General features: G+C 40.5%; 1 protein-coding gene across 1 annotated transcript in view; it reads left to right on the top strand.

Moving 5' to 3' along the window:
• Window positions 1-11,228: 11,228 nt before the first annotated feature.
• Window positions 11,229-19,621, top strand: part of tasp1 (taspase, threonine aspartase, 1) — a 36,471-nt gene continuing 28,078 nt past the window's right edge. The window contains exons 1-8 of the mRNA XM_037685020.1: window positions 11,229-11,406; window positions 12,416-12,483; window positions 13,282-13,350; window positions 13,526-13,646; window positions 14,253-14,337; window positions 14,413-14,492; window positions 14,572-14,678; window positions 18,707-18,826. Of these exons, the coding sequence (XP_037540948.1) occupies window positions 11,244-11,406; window positions 12,416-12,483; window positions 13,282-13,350; window positions 13,526-13,646; window positions 14,253-14,337; window positions 14,413-14,492; window positions 14,572-14,678; window positions 18,707-18,826 (813 nt within the window). The 5' untranslated portion in view covers window positions 11,229-11,243. The remainder of the gene's footprint in view (window positions 11,407-12,415; window positions 12,484-13,281; window positions 13,351-13,525; window positions 13,647-14,252; window positions 14,338-14,412; window positions 14,493-14,571; window positions 14,679-18,706; window positions 18,827-19,621) is intronic.

The following is a 19,621-nucleotide window of genomic DNA, read 5'->3' as shown; positions in this document are numbered from 1 at the left end:
ATATATATGTATGTATACATGTACAAATGATTACAGCAGCATGAGATAATCAGCAGCACATGCAGGTAAGTCACATAACACCAATTAAAGTGGAATTACAGAGATTTTTTTTTGGTTAGGGACGTATGAGTCTAACAGCCTCAGGGTATAAGCTGTTCCTCAGTCTAGTGGTTCTACACTTAATGCTCCTCAACTTCCTTCCTGAGGGGAGCGAGGCATAAAGTGTGTGTGCTGGGTGAGTGGAGTCCTTCATGATGCAGGTGGCCCTCTTCCTGCATCTGGAGGTGTAGATGTCTGTGATGGTGGGAAGGCTGACTCCAACAGTCTTCTGTGCAGCCTTCACCACTCTCTGCAGAGCTTTCCTCTGGGGGTGGGGTAGGTGTGTTTGCTCCTTCTGAAGTCCACCACCATCTCCTTCCTCTTCTTCACACTGATGTGAAGGTTGTTCTTCCTGCACCAGCTCTCCAGGCGTTCCATCTCCTGCCTGTAGCTGGACTCATCGTTGTTTGTGATGCATCCAACCACCGCTGTATCATCTGCAAACTTTACAATATGACAGCCTGGATGGGTCATATGTGACCAGAGTGAACAGGAGGGGGCTCAGCACACAGCCCTGAGGAGAGTCTGTGCTGAGGGTCATGGTGAAGGAGGAGAAGTTGTGGATGTTCACAGACTGTGGTCTGTTGGTTAACAAGTCCAGGACCCAGTTGCATATACATATGAAGGTGATTGATTATTTTAAGGACTTAGTTCACGCCATCAGTTTCTTCAATTTACTTTAACTTCAGGAAGGTCAAAACTGTTCATGTGCTGCTCAGAAAGTGCTTACACTGAGCTGCAGTTTGATAATTTTACACAATTTTATAAATCTGGCTAACACCAATAAAAAAAAACACAAAAAATATATTTCACTCTTAACCCCATATAAGGTTTGACAATATGCGTCCATGGAACGCATATATAAAAAATTAATTAAAAGTGCTTTTCTTTTAAAGACAATTAATGAAATAACAATGATCAAGTTACTTTTTATTTTCATCCACCACCTGTTAGCAAAATATCCCATGAACCATTGAACAGACTGTAATGAAACCCTGAGGAAGCAATCTATGACTAAGTTTTGAAGTCAACAAAGTGCAAGATGGCCGCCACAGCTAATCAACCTTAGCAAACATAAACGCGCCCATAACTCAATCAGTCGTTCTTATTTTTAGCTGGAATTCGGTGTGGTAGTAGCTGAGAGTCGCCCACAACACCTGCACAGAGCACTGACATGGCCCGCTTCATGTTTGTTTAAAACAAGAGATTTTGTGTTATGTAACCCCTGCCTGCTGTCTGTTCTCTGACCATGAAAACACAACAGAGCGGCAGTTTTTCCATCCCTCTCAATCAAACGTTTGTCTCGTGTCCTGTAATTCATTTGGCTCATCTGGCTCACAGATGTGAACGAAGGCTCGTTGTCTCCACCATAGCTCGAAAAGCTCATGAAGTTGATATTTTCGAGCGTTAATTTACCATTCATCTGCAGTCACTTGTGCCACAAGCCAACACTGACGCAAATTAATTCACTTTAAGACGTTTCGTTTGCAATTTTAACCTGTTTCTCCGGCACCTTTTTTGGATCACAGTTAGCTCAATTAGCCGTGAGACGGCAGAGTGATGTCCTTCTGTGAACGAAGGGCTTTCACTTTGTTTAGTCTGCGTCGTCAGAATGGGTTTGAGGTGGTAGTAAAAAGCACCGCGTAGTGGGGATTCTTTTCCTCGAGGATTCTTGTGGCTTCCAGCTTTGGCGGGATATGTGGCAACTACTGCCTGTGTTTGTTTTACTTCATTTAATGAAACCCCCATCCAGCGTGTGTCCTCACAGCAGAGCGTGCTCTCCTCCCGCTCCAGGCAGCAGGAATTTCTTCTTCATTGCCGGGTGAACCCAAGTTCAGTGGATTTAGTGTGGATTGATGTTTGCATGTACAAAGCATGCATGCTGGGTTTTAGATTTTGATGCTCGCACAAAGGAAATTTCACACTTTGTGTCTTTCACAATATGCGTTTCTACGGCTTGATTTTATGTTTTAACTCCTTTGTGTTTGGAACAAAAGGCAAGTCAAAATGTTGTGGATCTCCTCAGCTTTATCTTTGTTCCAAAAACAGGATAAAATGTCAAATGTTCCCTTTGACTGTGCAACAATTCCCACAGCTGCTCATGCAAATGGAAACATGCTCGGCCTGTCAGATTTTTAAATCGAATATTCCACATTAAATAACTTATAGGTATGGGTCAAAGAAAAGTGCTATATATCCTGAAAAGTTCAGATATTTTTTATATTTAATGATGTCTGTAAAAATCTGTCTATTCAAGGAGAAACTGTTATTATTACAGCCGAAGTGTGAAGGTAGCCAATATGGCTGTTGCCCACATGTGTCTGTTAGCAAGATATTTCATGAACTATTGGACCGTCTTTCATGAACCATATAAACATTTATTAATGGATGTACCTTTACGGCTGATTATGTTTTGGCGTTAACCCATTTTAAGATGGCCACCACAGTCAAATGATGTTAAAAAACACAAAATGGCTACAGCTCAATCATTTTTTTCAGTCATTGACATGAAATTCGACGTGGTAGTAGCTGAGAGTCATTCAATTCAGTTCTATTCAGTTTATTTATATGGCGCCAAATCACAGCAGTCATCTCAATGCACTGCACAGAAACATTCGCATGCATATAAAATCAATTAATAACGTTATTTATCTAAGGAATCAACAGATTGATTTGAGTTTTCACTTCATCGCAGTCTCCCATCCTGAGCAAGCACAGAGGCAACAGTGGAAAGTGGAAAGTAAAAACTCCCTCATGAGGAAGAAACCTTTAGCAGAACTTCAGGACAAGCGGCCATCTGCTTCGACCGGCTGGGTTTGATAAGAACAGGAAGGAGGACAAGATACACAATGGCAGGTCCAGGATGGAGGCCATCAGGTTTTCTCTAGGAGGAAAGACAAAAAAGTCAGAAATCACATGTTAAGAAGGAATAATTACAAATACAAACTATTCATTTGTATGTGTCTGTAAATGTTCATTTGATAAATGAGGTCAATTTGCCTTCCAGTAGTCCAAGGTTATAGCAGCATAGGATGAGGAATAGGTGAGGAAACCAAGCCACCTAACTATAGGATTTATCAAAAAGGAAAGACTTAAGCCCAGTCTTAAAACTGGACAATGTGTCAGTCTGACGGACAGAAACTGGAAGTTGGTTCCACAAGAGAGGAGCCTGATATCTTAAAGATCTTCCTCCCATTCTGCTTTTGGAAACTCTAGGAACCGCAAGTAAGCCTGCAGTCTGATCAATCAACCTTTATATAGACAGGTAAATCCCATTGAGCCTCGAGGACTCATTTACAAGAGAGACCTGATTTCAACAAGGAAAGATGACAACAATGGACAACAGTGACAACAATAAACAATTATAAAAAGTCATACTGCAGGTTTTTTTTTTTTTTTTACAAATAGGATGGCTAAAAGGAAAAGGTAACAACAACAAAAAAAACAAAAAAACACCTAGATTCTAAGGCGAATGTAGAAAACTAAAAACAGGAACATGTCTGCATTGGTCCCTGCCAGGAGTCCAACAGATTCTTAAAGACACTTAGAGAGGTCAAGGTCGAGAGCTTCAAATCTTTTTGTAAGATATTCCAGGAAACAGGAGCGGAGTAGGAGAAGGCCCTTTTGTCTAGTTCAGTCCTCATTGAGGGAACACTGCAGGTAATAATGTCCTGAGAGCGCACGCTGTAGCTGCACTCACGCAGAGACATGTAGGAGGAGATGTATGAAGGCAGCAGACCAAGAAGTGATTTAAAGATGAAAATATACCAGTGAGAGAGTCTGCGTGAAGTTAATGATGTCCAGTTAACCAGTGAATACTGGGTGCAGTGGTGGGTACGATAATCACAGCCAGTTATGAATCTTAGTGCACCATGATAGACAGCATCCAACATCTGCAGGGTTCTTGTAGGAGTGTTCATGTAAATAATGTCACCAAAATCAATTGAGGGAAGGAAAGTCACAGATACAAGGCGTTTTCTTTCAGGGTTAGACAGGATCTGTTTCTGAAAAAGAAACCCAGTTTAACTTTCAGTTTCTTTACCAAGTTTTCCACATGGAGCTTAAAAGAGAGATGTGAGTCGACCAAGATATCCAAATATTTATAGGAATCAACAAACTCAATTCGATTTTATCCTCAAATGGTGACACCATTTGAGGATAAAATCGGAGGAAGAACTGCTGGGACCAACTTCCTATTTGAAAAAAGCAGTGAAGCCAGTACATCTTGTTATGAGATTGTGCATCCATCATTCCTGAACGTAATGGTCTAAAACTTTAGCACGAACGGTAGCGGGCGATATGCGCTCCCTCAATAAACGCCGGGGCTTTCATTTACGATGCCTTCAGGTTGATGTGTATTTTGCAGTTTGTCCAGTCTGTGCAAACGTGAACGTGTTGAAAAAGTGCAGAAGGCGACAGACATCTCCTGTCTGTGTGGTCGAGCACATCAAATAAAACTGGAAGGACCAGCAGCTTCCCTCTGCACACCGTTAATAACAGCTTGAAGAAGTTTCCACAGAGATCTGATGGTATGCAATACTAATGTCCCTCCTCTGAAGGCCCGCTGCCCCCCCGGGGCCCTCTGCAGCCTACTCAGGCCCCTCTTTACATTAATTGGTCAACAGCCCTCTTTCATCTCTGCTGACTTGATCCAAAGCAAACACAGCACATTATGATAGAGGCAGGGGTTCTTACATTTCTTCTACCCCCTCCCCTGCTTAGAAGCTCAACATGTTCAGGTGGGGGAGAAATGGAGAACCCTGGAAAAAATGGCCTTCTTTCACTTGTTTAGTCCTCTGGAGGAACATAGAGTAAATTATTAATTTTATGAAACAATAAGAACTTTGTTCTCCAAGAATTGAGACACCACCTAATTAAAACTGAGAAGGCCTTCATGTTAAAAAATAAAACCAGTCAGTTTTTATATTTCTGCAAGAAAAAGATCCAACTTTAATCTAGCCTTGCTTTGGGATATCACACAAAACAACTACCATATTTTTCGGCCTATAAGTCACAGTTATACGCCGAAGCGACGTATTTATGGATTTTTCCCATATTTATAAACCAATTTTTGGCAGAGATATGACCATTCTGACTGAAAATATTGAGCACTACCATTTTCAGCCGCTAGATGGCAGTCGAGTAGTATGTCATGCCGTTGTGTGTTGTAAAATTGACTATTAATGACACAATCTGCTTTCCATAGCCTGCCACCATCATCTGCCTGAAGCAACTGTCAAATCAGCTTCATTTCGCTGCCCTGGGGAAATGCAGTTAATTTAACCACTGAAGTGCATTCATTAAGTAAAAGTTCAACTGAGACATACCTTTGCTATAAAGTCGAGCAAACAAATTATTGTTTTTACGTGGTTATCTTGTTAAATTTCCAAGTAATGCCCATGGAATCACCCTCTGCACGTTCATGTTTCTGCATATTGGGTTTTGAAATGCAGCTGATTTGACCGTCAAAGTGCATTTATTAAGGAAAAGTTAGACAGAGACACACCTTTGCTATAATTTTGAGCAAACAAATAATTGTTTTTAAGTGCTAATCTTGTTAAATTCTTGTTAAAGTCCTCCTGTGCATGCCCCTGTGGCCGCTATTTGGCAGCCAATCGATTTTTGGCACAACACCGGCCCACGTTTCCAGGTTCGGCCCACATTTCCGGGTTGTCAGCGGTGATGCGAAACAAATGCGATGCATCAGCGGTGACGCATAATAGATGTGACTTATACGGCAAAGCAACATATTTATGGATTTTTCCACTTTCTTAGACATATTTGGACTGATGCGACCTATAGGGCGGTGCGACGGGTACGGCAGGACATACGGTAAGTGCATCAAGACGTTTAAGGATGGAGAGTTTATTCAGTGGAAGCTTTTAACAACACAAATAACTTCTGTCTTCTTCCAGAATATTCTGACATTCATTTTATGTTTTGTGCACAGAGAAGCAACAAGACAGATGTATAAAACAAAAAAAATATCAGCGAGCACACACACCAAAAAAAACCAAAAACAGATAAAAGAGATTTTGTGAAAATGGAGAAGGCTAATAAATGTGTTTCTTTAAGACATTAATTTGAGGATGCTGCAGGATTGAGGGGTACCAGGGTTGCTCTCAGGGATTATCCAGTCTCTGTATAATCAAAGAAAAACGCTCGGTGCAAAGTTGAGCTCGTTCTCTGTGTCTGCTGGGCTCCACCAGGGCTGTGCTTTGATTCTTTTTTTTTTCATTCAACCTTTATTTGTACAGATTAATCACATTGAGCCTCAGAGACTCATTTACAAGTGAGACCTGTTTCTGACCCTGTTTGTGGTGTTCATGGACACAACCTCAAGGTGTTTTTAATTGTTGTCTGAGGTGGCACAGAGTGACAGATCCTGACGAGCACAGGGAGCAATTTTATTCACCAACAGGTGCAATGGCAGAGCCAAGGGGCGGCCAATGGTGACTTTGACCGCCATAGATTTATCTTTGGCCACCCCAATCATCAGAGGAACCTATACTTTCAAGCAATATAAAAACTAGAAAGCATAGTTTCCTCAAACAATCAGGGTGGCTGGTTTACATGGTGGTGGTGGTGGCCATCTTGGGTTTTGTTGTGGCAACCCAGTTGTCAAAAGAAGCCTTTCTTATGCCTAGATGCAGCCACACACCAATATGTAAGTCAGCACCACATTTAGTTTTCAAGTTATCGTGCTTACAACATGCACAGACAAACAGACGGATGGAGGGAATTTCCCATTCACCTGTTTCGCTTTGCGACGGGGGACAAAAGGTAGAACAGTCCCTCCAGGTCACGGGTGAGTCTCTGGCCTAAGCAGAGGAGTTTACGTATCTGGGAGTTTTTTTCCACGAGTGTTGGTAAGATGGAGTGGAAGATCCATGTAGATAATCCTTGTCTTCAGTATTGATGGTGTTGCTCCGAGTTGTTGTGGTGAAGAAGGCACCAAGCCAAAAGATTAAGGTTAAAATTCACTAGTCCAGTAACCCTCACCTGCTCATTAGGTAAGGATCATGACCAAAAAGTAAGATCTTGGTTAAAGCAGCTGAAATGGGTTTCAGCTTTAGAGATAAGCTTTTGAGTTCTTTCATGTTGGGGGAGCTCGGAGAGAAGTCAGCTGAGGTGGTTTGGTGCGTCTGATCAGGATGCCTTTCTCTGGAGGGTTTCTCCACTGGGAGGAGGCCCTGGGGCAGACTCAGATCATGTTGGTAGAATTATATTTCCTACTTGCCTGGGAACACCTTGGGATCTCCCAGGTGGATCTGAGCGTCTCTGAGGAAAGGAATATCTGTTTTTCATCCCAGACCTGCTGCCTCTGTGGAAAATGGATGCATGGATGATAAAGAAACAAAGAAATATTCTCTAGAAGAACAAGTATTAAATATTAAGAAAGAGACATGCTGTCAATCAGCACCAACACGGTTTTGATTGTGAAAGTTTTGACTGACATTTACAATTTAGATAAGCTCTAAGGATATTCTGAATTCATGTTCATTAAATATTATACTTCTGACACAAACATAAAATTGAAGAAATCAGTGTTATAGCTTAAAAAAAGCTTTAAGTTGTACAAATATTAGCTACAATTAATAAATCAAGATAACTGATTTGATGCACTTATTTGGATAAACTGTAATTAATTTAAATCAATAGAAACAATTTATTACGGGTGAATGGTTGTTTCAACTTAATGAGAACTAATTTTTTTTTTTACTAAACCCTGATAAAAACCATAAAAGGTTTGCAGCTTCAATTATTGAAGTAAAATTATAAAATTAATTTACAAACTGCTGAAAAGTCAAAGTGTAGCATCAACAGAATTGTTTGTCATTCAGAGGTATTTATGAAGATTATTGCATCGTTGTAACTGTGATCCTATGCACTTTTTGTATTTACAGTCTTTGGTTTGAATCATGAGCAGCTGGACGTGTGATTCTTAGAGATACTTGAGGATTATTCAGATTACTTATGGAAAGCTGTTGTTGGAACAAAATATGTTTGAGTCATAGAGATGTTTGTGGTAATGACCCACACTTTTCAAATCATCTAAGTCCAAAGTATGTTCTTGCAATAATAATGTTATAAAACACATTATCCTAAAATTCTGTTATTTCTACTTTGTCTTTGGCAGCACTCTAGAGGTTGACATTTTTTAATTAAAAACGGAGTTAAATTTGTTCTCTTCATTTGCTCACACTCACACTGTGAAGGCCTTCTATTTAATTGTAATTGTGTTTGGATTTACGTGTTTCTTAAACACTCTATAGATTTTAAGTGTTAGAAAATCTGAAAATTACATTAGAATATATCATTCATTCATTTAACTTTTATTTATAAAAGTTAATCCCATTGAGCCCTGAGGACTCATTTTCAAGAGAGACCACCTGATCAATTAAATTATATGGTCTTAAAATTATGTAAAATTCACTTGCACCGTTAAAATAACACACACACACACACACATGCACACACACACACACACACACACACATATATATATATATATATATATTTATTCAAATTCAAAAATACTTTGTTAATCCCAGAGGGAAATTAAGTGTTGTCGTAGCTCATCATCCTGGTTTCATTCAAGAGTTGTTATAGATGCTGATAGCTGTGGGCAGGAAGGATCTCCTGCAGTGAAGCCGAAGAATCTGGCCACAGATACCAATCCGTCCACCCAGATCCAGCTTGCTGTCAGATCCGGCGGACCTCTAGGTCCTCCTGGGCAGCAGGATTGCCCGAATGCCGGACAGAATTCCTCCCTGAGTGATGGTCACTCCTCCTAGCAGTCTGCAGAGCTCCTCACGAGCCGAGTTTCTCACCAGCTCCAGGATCTCGGTGGTCAGGTACTCGAGCACCGCTGCCAGGTTGACGGGAATTTGTCCACGGCACCTCCTTTTCAACTCATGTGGGATTTGGGGCTGTAGATGAGATATTTGAGTTTTTGAGATGTTAAGCAGCTGCTCCTTGTTGTTGTTTTTTTTTAAAAAAAAAACACCTTGTTGCCATGGTTACGCATCATAACAAATGTCCAAAAGTAAAAAGGTTTCAGTAAAAATCCTTCCAGCTGCACAGCATCCGATACCAGAGTAAATCATCATCATAAAGAAGTGATATACATCCAGAAAAAAGAGGAATTAAAATTTTCAAAAGCAGTAAATCAGAATGAAAGTAACAGAGCCGCTCCAACATGCAGCCACCTTGGGCGGCGCAAAGAAAAAAAAAAGAATAAATAAAAAATAAGTAAATAAATATATAAATTATAATAATAGTATTTTTTTTAACGTTTTTTTCATATTGTTTTTTTTTTTCCGCTCTACGAGCGTCATTGTTTGCGGGACCCACTTCCTTAGCAACGAGTGCCTGACTTCCTTAGCAACGGCTGTCTGAACCAGGAAGTACCCCTCTGTGTTGTTTAGCTAGCAGCTTCGGACACTCAGAGTCGTGAAAGTGTGTGAAATAAAGTTAGTTTGAGGTGAATATGTTAAGAGTAGCCGCCGTTCGTGTTTGTTACACTCATGCCCGCCAACGCGACGGTCTGCAGGCAGTTCTGCCGCTGAAATGAGAGGAGGAAAAGAAAACTGTAAGTTTGGACGATTTTGTTGTGTTAGCGCGCTGCCGGCTAACAAGCTAAAAGCAAATGACTAGTTTAAACTAAAACAACTTATTTGTCCCTTCTTTTCTTTTTTTTTCTTCTTTTTTTTTTTGCTAGTTAAACAGACATGCAACACAAACAAACGTCAGTCTTAATCCCTCAAATTTTAGTTTGACATAAATAAATAAAAAGTCATTGTCCTGTTTTTAAAGTTGCTACATAATTAAATGTCCAACCCTTTTTACGATGAAATCCACGAGCCAAAAAGCTAAATTCAGGTTAAATATTAAAGATCTAGCTTCTCTTGATTGCATGTCGTCCGCCTCCTTCCATGTCAGACATTAAAACTAAACTCATTATGGTGAGAAAATAAGGGAGTTGAAATTGTATTTATTTATTTATTTTTGGCCAGTCTGAAAAATAACCTTATGTGTGATGTGTCAGCACTCAAACTACGTGTTGTGAATGAATCTCAGCCACTATCAAATCAAGTTTCAGCTCAACATCTGTACAATTGACAGAGATATAGCTATATTTGTCTGGTTGATCAGCTGTGGTGGCCATCTTGAATAGGATTTACTTCAAAAGTTGATCGGTTGTAGATGTGCATCCATTGATTATTTTCAGAACGTTTCAATGAACTCTATCTAGTGGTTCATGAGGTATTTTGCTAACAGACAGAGTTTAATGTAACGGGTAATGTCAAAGTTTTCAAAACCTTTGGCGATCCTTCAGTTCTCAAAGGATACGTAGGGGATGACTTTCAGCTACGATCATATTAAAGTCTAGCTTATTGTCTTTACAATTTATTGACGTCTCTATTGAGGTTGCTTAGCTGTGGCAGACGTTTCGATTCAGGTTGACTCCAAAAGTCTGTCCACTGGTTCATGAGATACATCGAACCAAAATATAAATGCAACACTTTTGTTTTTGCTCCCATTTTTCATGAGATGAACTCAACGATCTAAGACATTTTCTATGTACACAATAGGCCTTTAGCTCCCAGATATTAATCACAGATTAGTGTAAATCTGTGTTAGTGAGCACTTCTCCTTTGCTGAGATAACCCATCCACCTCTCAGGTGTGGCAGGTCACGATGCGGATTAGACAGCATGACTGAATGTGCGGTTTTATCACACAGCACGATGCCACAGATGTAAGTTTTGAAGGAGTGTGCAGTTGGCATGCTGACTGACTGGACCTCCACGTCGAGCATCTTCACCTCTGAGATCAGCCACCTGGACAGCTGTTGCAACAATCAGTTTGCATAAACAAATCATTTCTACAGAAACTGTCAGAAACCATCTCTGGGAAGCTCATCTTTATGCTCATCATCCTCATCGGGGTGTCCACCTGACTGCAGTTCGTTGTTGTAACTGGCTTGAGTGATCAAATGCTCACACTTGATGGCACGTTGGAGAGGTTTTTTTTGTTGTTGCTTTCGTTGTAATATCCACAAATGATATAGCCACTGTTTTTCTGTTCTTCTCACAGGTTTGCCCTGAAAATGATTTCCTTACGACAGTCTGACAGGCAATGATAGGCTTGTCTAGTAATGCAGTGGTTATGGAAAGTCTAACCAGTTGTGCTGAAGAGCAGCATCCCTCCTCTCTCGTGACAAACTGCTGGTCAAAAAACCAGGAATCGAGTGGGAGCCAGAGGCCAAAATGTGTCAGAGGATTTGTTTTAGTGCATGCAGGTAAGTCCAGTCACTCCAGAACCGTTGATCCATATGTTCAAATCTAGATGACTTAAAACGGATTAATTCAACTAATGTTTTTTAAATTTTGTATCGCGTTACTTCCTTCCAGGAAAGTAGCAACGTTGTGTAAAATGTAAATACAAAAATGATTGAATATAAGGCAAATGATAAAACTAAAAAAAAAAAAGTTAACCATTTATTGAAAATCTTTGGCAACAATAATTTGATCAAGTTGAAGGGACGTTGTTGCCACTGTGGCATCAGCTTTTCTGTAAGCAGCTCTGCGTTTGGGACCTGAGCAGAGCAACTGATTTCTTTCTGAAAGCTTTTCTTATTCTGGCTTTCTACAAGAGTTTACCTTTTAACAGTTTGAATCCTTATTTAGTGAATCTTTTGTGTCGCAGTTGAACAGAAGTTTTCCTTGAGTTACAGGTTTAAACTGCAGGATGACCAGGACCTTTACAAAAAAGAAAAAAGTCAGGGGCTCTTTATAAAAGGGTCTTTAAAATCAGTTTATTTACTTGTTAACCTAAACAACTAGTTTTAAAATGTGATACACAAACAGTACTGTGGAATAGCAGAATATTCCCTCATTTCTCAATAAATTAAATCCTGGTCGCCTGTTTTTTTGTTTATTTTTCCTTGAACATATTTTTCCAGTGTTATTATTTTTTCTTTGGATATCAGCTGCTCACAATTTTTCAGTTTTGACTTTTTTAATTACTCCTCAAGATTTCTTGACTTCAGTTACCCTCCCATCCTTTTGTATTGAATGCATCCCATTAAAAATGAGCAAATACATTTATTCTTTCAGTAAAAAATAAAAAATCATAATTTTTCTTTTCATCTCACATTTGCATGATGTTGAAATCATCCGTTATTGTTGTTTACAACTTAACATTGAATCCCATCCTTTTAATTTGCAGCTTTAAATTGTAGATTATTAAATCATCAACCACTTTTATCAAAAGTCAGAGCTTTTTTTAACCTTACTTTTTGTTTTCAGGAGCAGGATACCATTCTGAATCTAAGGCCAAGGAGTACAAGCATGCTTGCAAACGAGCCTGTCAGAAAGTAAGTGCACGTAATAAACCTTAGGGAACCAAATCCTGCATTTGTTGGTGTGCAAATATTCAATCAGTGTTGCAGCGTTTGCTGTAATATTCTGGAAATTAAAGCCCCATTTGAAGAAATTACTTGAATAGAAAAATGAGTTGAGTTAATTTTCTCAAACACATTTTTATTTGTCAGCATTTTAATGCTTAATTCTAATAAGACCCTGTAACCTTCAGATAATAAATGGGATCTGTTTATCAGCATGTATAAATGCATAAAGCGTAAATAATGAGGTCAGTTTATTTTGTTTGTCTAAAATGTGAACAGCTTGTCCTCCAAGTTTTGGGGAAACAGCTAATTATTTAAATATCTAAAGGCTTTTAAATGATTGTTGGCCTCTCTTCACCACATACAAAATGGTGTTCTTGTTTTTTCCTCTGTGAATGTTTCGTAAAGTTCTTCATTTGAGTCTGACGTGCTTTATTTTTCTGTTTATCTTGTTTGGCTCGAGGGCAGCTTTTTAAGATTCATCTTAGCTTAGTGGATAGCATTTGTAGTAAATGCTTATTTCATGTCTTTTTTATGTTATTTTTTTGTTTTTTGTTTGAAATCATTCAGGTTTTCTCACACAGGAAAAGTCTTCATTCTCTAGTTTTCCTTAATGTGTGCTAATACTCAGGTTGTGTAAGGGTTTGGAAAGGAAAGGATGTGTTACAGAGAGTTTGTTTCTCTGCACAATCTGACCTAATGTGTGTAACGGGATGTATTTGTTGTTTTGACTGGACGCACTCTGAATCGAACCGTTTTCCTTGTTAGGCTGTGGACCAGCTGAGAGCAGGGGCGCCTGCAGTGGAAGCAGTGACTGCAGCTCTGGTTGAACTCGAGGTCGGCTCATCACAAATCAGAGCTAATATCACGAAAGCATCTTTTCAAACGACACGCCTCGTCTCCAGTTCATTAAACTGAGGAGACGGGAAATCTTATTCAGAATGTGTCCATGTACCAAACCGCTTCACTTTGCATGTCGATTCTGATGTCTGCGTGTCTCGTTCGTTCTCAGGACTCTCCTTTTACAAATGCCGGCATGGGCTCCAACCTGAATTTGTCAGGAGAAATTGAATGTGACGCGAGCATCATGGATGGAAAGTCGCTGCATTTCGGTGCAGTCGGAGCGCTCAGCGGTGAGTTCCTGCTCATGCAACGGTACTTTTGGAAAATACTAAAGCGCCTTTTGTTTACCCGTTACTGTCGTCGATCCACTGGCGTCCTAAATTATTTAAATAATTATAATAATATAATAATAGAGCAGAATTTTCTTGCCAGACCTCATAATTTATTCCTAACGACACTTTAGCGTTGACAGCTAGCATTTAAGGTGTAGTCCAAAAAAAAAATAATTGTTTTTATTACCTGTCTGCAAGAGTTCAACCATATAATTAGTTCATGTTGGGTTTGTTTTACTTAAATGTATACCTGCCAACACGAGTTTAATAAAGTAGCAAGTTCAGCTTTAAGGGCTAAAAGCTACGTAGCATCACATGCTTGTGTTTCAGTGACAAACTCGATGGAAAAATTATTTTCTGCATTGAAATCAGCTAAAATATTTCTGATTTTATATAACAGAACCAATCAGTTTGTCGCTTTTATACATCCTATCTGCTATTAAAGTATTTTATTTTTGATAGATTTGGCAGCAGAGTTATTGCAATGTGCAATATTTTTTAGTTTCTTGTATTGATTTCATTGTCATGCCATAACGTGAGAAGATAAGTTTATTTCCCCCTCAGGAATTAAGAACCCCGTCTTGGTTGCGAACTGTCTGCTGAATGAAGCGCAGAAAGGGAAGCTATCAGCTGGCAGAATACCACCCTGGTGATTATCACATTTCATTTTCGGTTATAGTAATAATACTGTATCACTTTTGTTCAGTTTTGTTTCCTTTTTCAGCTTTCTAGTTGGTCGAGGGGCTCATGATTGGGCAGTCAGCCACGGAATACCTCCATGTCCTTCAGAGAAAATGGCCACAAGTGAGACCGATTTACAAACAAAGAATCTCTTTGGACCTTCTCTCGTCTGTAAGGAACAACGCTCTTCTTCCTCACACAGGGTTCAGCTTGTCTGCGTACAAGCGAAACAAACGCAAGATGGAGCTGGCGGAGGGCACGGACGCAGAACATCATCAGACAAAGAAAAGACGACAATCAAGTGAAAATGTGAGTTCTGTCCTGAGAGTTCGTCTAAAACGAGTCCGATAAGTGATCCACTTCTCTGTTAGTGGGAGTAGATATCATGCTGCTGGTTTCAAACCAGTATTTTTTTAATAAAAATTTATTATTTTGACTGTCTCAAATGAAGGGCGGCACAGTGGCGCTGTTGGTAGAGCTGCCTCCTCTCAGCGAGCAGGTCGCTCGTTCAAATCCCAGCCGGGGACCTTTCTGGGTGGAGTTTGCATGTTCTCTCCGTGCATGTGTGGATTTTCTCCGGGTACTCCAGTTTCCTCCCACACACCCAAAACATGCATGTTAGACTGGTTGGTAACTCTAAATTGTCCCTAGGTGTGAGTGGTCATTTGTCTCTATGTGTCCCTGTGATGGACTGGAGACCAGTGCAGGGTGTCCCCCCACCTCTCACACAGTGACTGCTGGTTTTGGGCACCAGTGACCCAAAAAGGAAGAAGCGCTTAAAGATAATGGATGTCTCAAATGAACAAGCAAAATGGTCTAAAATAACAGAAATTGTTCTCTTTTTAAAGCCCTATCAACAGTATTATAAATATGTTTTAAACTTTTTTATTTCTCCTTTCATAATTTTTTTCTGTTCGAACACTCTTAACCTCCTAAGACCCGGACTCTTGCATATGCGGATGCCAGATCCTTGGAGGTTTAATGTGAAATACTCGTGCCGCGCCAGTTGGAGGTGAAAATTTCCACCACAGTTAGAATAAAATGCAGATAAAGTGGCTTAAAGCATTTCCCAAATTAATTGTAACTCTTTTTGTTTCTGGTCATCTGGACGGTTTCTTTTGTTGCTGAGATGTTTCATCCTTCATCCGAAGGACTTCTTCAGTCTGAGGAGCCCACCAAACCAAACTGAATCCCACAAACAGCTCACTCCCAAGTGGAAATAAAAAAACAGTTTGAACTTTGGTGTTTTGAACCACTTTGGCATGGTCTGCCTCGGGGGAGTTGACGGGGCAGAGGGTGGGCCCCGGTGGCCATCTTATCACCAGCAAGCTGTTTATTTGGGGTGGGGGGGGGGGGGGTTCCTCTCTGGGAGTGAGCTGTTTGTGGGATTCAGTTTGGTTTGGTGGCTCCTCAGACTGAAGAAGTCCTTTGGATTAAGGATTAAACATCTCGGCAACAAAAGAAACCATCCAGATGACCTGACTGAACATTATTGGATTTATACCTGGATTAATGAGCATGAACTTAAGTCTTTTTCTTTTCTGTTTTATACTGTTTAAAATTTCTTAAAAAAAAAAAAAAAAAAGTTAAGCTCCATTTCTCCTAGATAAACAAATATTCCACAAACTGAGTTTAACAAGGTTCTCTATTTGGAAAATAGTTTTTCAAAATAAAGTTTGCTGTTTAAAACAAAATGTAGATGTAAATAAAAATCTGTTAGATTTTAAATATTTATTGCCGTGTGGACAGGACCTTAATCTTTGTGTCACTAAAATAAAATCATAAATCCGCATGTTGAAATCTAAACAGGTTCCACAATCTATTGTTGATAAACCACCTTCAAAGCTCATTAACCGTTACGTAGTTTAAATTATTCACATTATGATGTAAAAGCTAAAACCCTCACGCATTGTAGTTTGACTCTACTTTGAGGACATAGAGTTAAATTCTCTGCTACGTGCTCCCAGTGTTATCAGAGAGTTGTCAGTATCCTAGGATTAGAGTCCTGCTGGAGGTGGTGGAGTCGAGGTTCCTCCAGGAGCTGCACACTGACGTCCCGTCGAACTGAACTGAAAGCGTCTGAGAGCAAAACGATTCTGCTTTAAACTCCGCTGGCGGTGGAAGCAGCACAGAAGGGGATGGGAAAGTTTATCTTGGTTCTGATGTGAATTTTGTCCAATTTAATTAGCCATGAAACTAAAACATACTTTAACTGTTTTGTTTGTTCACATCAGCGTGAAACGTTAATGACATGTCCACGAAGAAAAATGACTTCAGTGAACTTGTTTTTTTTTTTTCTAGTGACCAAGGATGGAGCTGTTTGTCATGAAGTAAACATAAAATCATTGTTTATTTGAGTTTTGCTTGGCCTGTTTTGAAGATTTACATTGGCCCGTTTAAATCCTGTTTACGTGCGAACGATCTCTGCAAACGTTTGTTTGTTGTTGAAAGTTTTGTTGTATGAACCAATGACGACATATGTTCTCTGCGTTTGACCTAACACACACATCACATACACACACGTGGAGCAGCAGGCAGCGATTTAAGCATCCGAGGAGCAGTTAGGGAATCGTTGAGGTGCTCAAGAACAGTTGGACATATGGGCATGGCGGGGAATTGCACCTGCCACTTTCCGATCTCAAGATGGCTGCCCTACCAATGACTAAAACAGTTGCATATATACGTGGTAATGTGCTCGTTGAATCCGCTGTCATTTCCACGCATGGTCACTATCTGGCGCTGTTGGGAGAGGGTGGAGTTCCCTCTCCAGGTTGGGGGCGAGGTTGAGGAGTTCAAGTATCTGGCGGTTTTTGTTACAGAGTGAGGGAAGAACGAAGCACGAGATCGACAAATGGATCGGTGCAGCTTGCGCAGTATTGTAGAATCTGTGCCGGTCCGTTGTGGTGAAGAGGAAGCTGAGCTGCAAGGCGAAGCTGTCTGTTTACTGGTCGGTCTACGTTCCTACCCTCCTCACCTATGGCCATGAACTCTGGGTGGTGACCGAAAGAACAAGATCGCAGACTCAGGTGGTCGAAACGAGTTTCCTCCGCAGGGTCGCTGGACTGGATAAGATGAGAAGTTCAGTTATCCAGGAGAGACTCAGAGTAGAGCTGCTGGTATCTGTAATGGAGCTCCCCGGGAGGTGCTCCGGGGAACGACTTGGAGTCCTCCCAGAAGAGCTGGATGAGGTGGCTTGGGAAAGAGCTGCTGCCCCCGAGACCCGACTCCAGAACAGGCACTTCACTTCCAGTATGAAAACCGTTACATCCAACACAGTGAAAACACGCAGTTTGTTTGGACTGAGGAGGAGGTTGGCTCGCTCCTGCATGTTGATAAAGGGTGATCAGCACAAACAGCACTCTTCTATCAGCCGTTAATGTTCTTCTACTCTAAAACTGCTGACTGCAGCCATCTGTAGAGCACACACACACAAAACCGCGTTATGAATATGGAAAAAAAAACGGATATAAGTCGCAGGACTGGCAAATTGTGCAAAAAACTGCGACTTATACGCCGGAAAATACGTTAACTGGAAATGATCTCGTTTTATTTAAAGATTTGTTCCTAAAGACGGGGTTCAGTAAAAAAAAACAAAAAAAAAAAAACAGTTACAACAGCCTGGCTTTAATTTTGTTCTCTTTATACCTCGGTCTTGTTGCCAAGCAATAAAATCTTTTCCTCCACTTTCAGTGTAATGACACCTGCATCCTGATAGTCATATTTACATAATTCCAGACATGTTTTATCATCACTATGTTCTGTGAAGTTTTTTTTATTGAAGGCACAGATTAACATGTTGTAGTTTTTAAAATTTTATTTAAAAACAAATGACTCCGGCTCTGGTTTCAGAAGCCCCGAGGCATGGCTGGTTTCAGAGCAGAAGACCGATGAGAAACAACCCCTACATGTTTATTTTTTTATTATTCTTTCCATTTTGCCTTTTTTAGTCCAAGCTTTAATCAAGTGCTGCAGTTTGTTGTACAAGTGAAGTTCTGGTCATACGTCGTGATGCCAGTTTGTACATCGATCATTCAAATTTCTATTTCTCATGTAGTCTGACTCACGCTGGTTCACGAACAAATCACTTCCAATGCAAACTGCAATCAGGGAAGGAAGGAGGCCAAATTACAGCGAAGGTTTTTATGAAACATGAAGAGCAAGAGGGAATGATCCATAAAAACTCAGATTCTGTTTATTTTCTTAATCGCTCCCCTTTAACGTGACATTTGTTTCAGGATGAGAACGTTTGGTTTTCTTTGTTTTGCTCAAAGTTTTACTTGACATTTTCGTTTGTTCACATTTTTATCACACGTGACTTTTTCTTTGCTGTGATTTAGGAGAACGGCTCCGGAGGCCTGGACACAGTCGGAGCCGTGGTGGTGGACTTGGAAGGGAACGTCGCTGCAGCCGTGTCCAGCGGAGGCCTTGCTATGAAACATCCCGGCAGGGTCGGCCAGGTAGAGGAGCCCCCCATCCGTGCTGCTCCCTGTTCTTGTGTGTCTCCTATAAACAGATGTGGAGGATAATTAGCCATGTATCAGTTTAAACCAGCCTGAAAGTCAAGTCTTTTTTTAGAGGAACCGCTCATTACCACAGTCATTAATTCCTTTATAACCCCACCCCATGCTCTGCTCCAAGAACAGTTTACACTTAACTAGCTCCAAGTTCGTGCTCAATAATCCAGGTCAAAAAATCCAACAAACTTAAGTCCGGTCATCTGGACGGTTTCTTCTTGTTGAAACGTTTCATCTTTAATCCAAAAGACTTCTTGTCTAAGAAGCTGCAACAAACTCAGCCTTATAAATAGCATCTCCACGTAGTGGGTCAACCAGTTTGATGGTGCTCAGATGGTTTCTGGAGTCCGCCCTCTCCCCTGCCGACTCGTTTGAGGCGGTCTAATAGAGCACAATCAAACTGGTTGGCCCATTATGTGAAGGGGCTATTTAAGAGACTGAGTCTATTGCAGCTCATTGGACTGATGACGTCTTTTGGATGACCTCGGACTGTTGAAGTTTTTTAGATGAAGTCAGACTGATGAAGTCTTTTGGATGACCTCAGACTGTTGAAGTCTTTTGGATGACCTGGGATTGGTGAAGTCTTTTGGATGACCTGGGACTGGTGAAGTATTTTGGATGACCTGGGACTGGTGAAGTCTTTTGGATGACCTGGGACTAGTGAAGTTTTTTGGATGACCGCGGACTGACCAAGTCTTTTGGATGACCTCTGACTGATGAAGTCTTTTGGATGACCTC

The sequence above is a fragment of the Nematolebias whitei genome, chromosome 1 (genome assembly GCF_014905685.2).
Source record: "Nematolebias whitei isolate Nwh7 chromosome 1, NemWhi1, whole genome shotgun sequence".
In the NCBI taxonomy this organism is placed as follows: Eukaryota; Metazoa; Chordata; class Actinopteri; order Cyprinodontiformes; family Rivulidae; genus Nematolebias; species Nematolebias whitei.
This window is presented reverse-complemented; position numbering and strand designations above follow the sequence as displayed.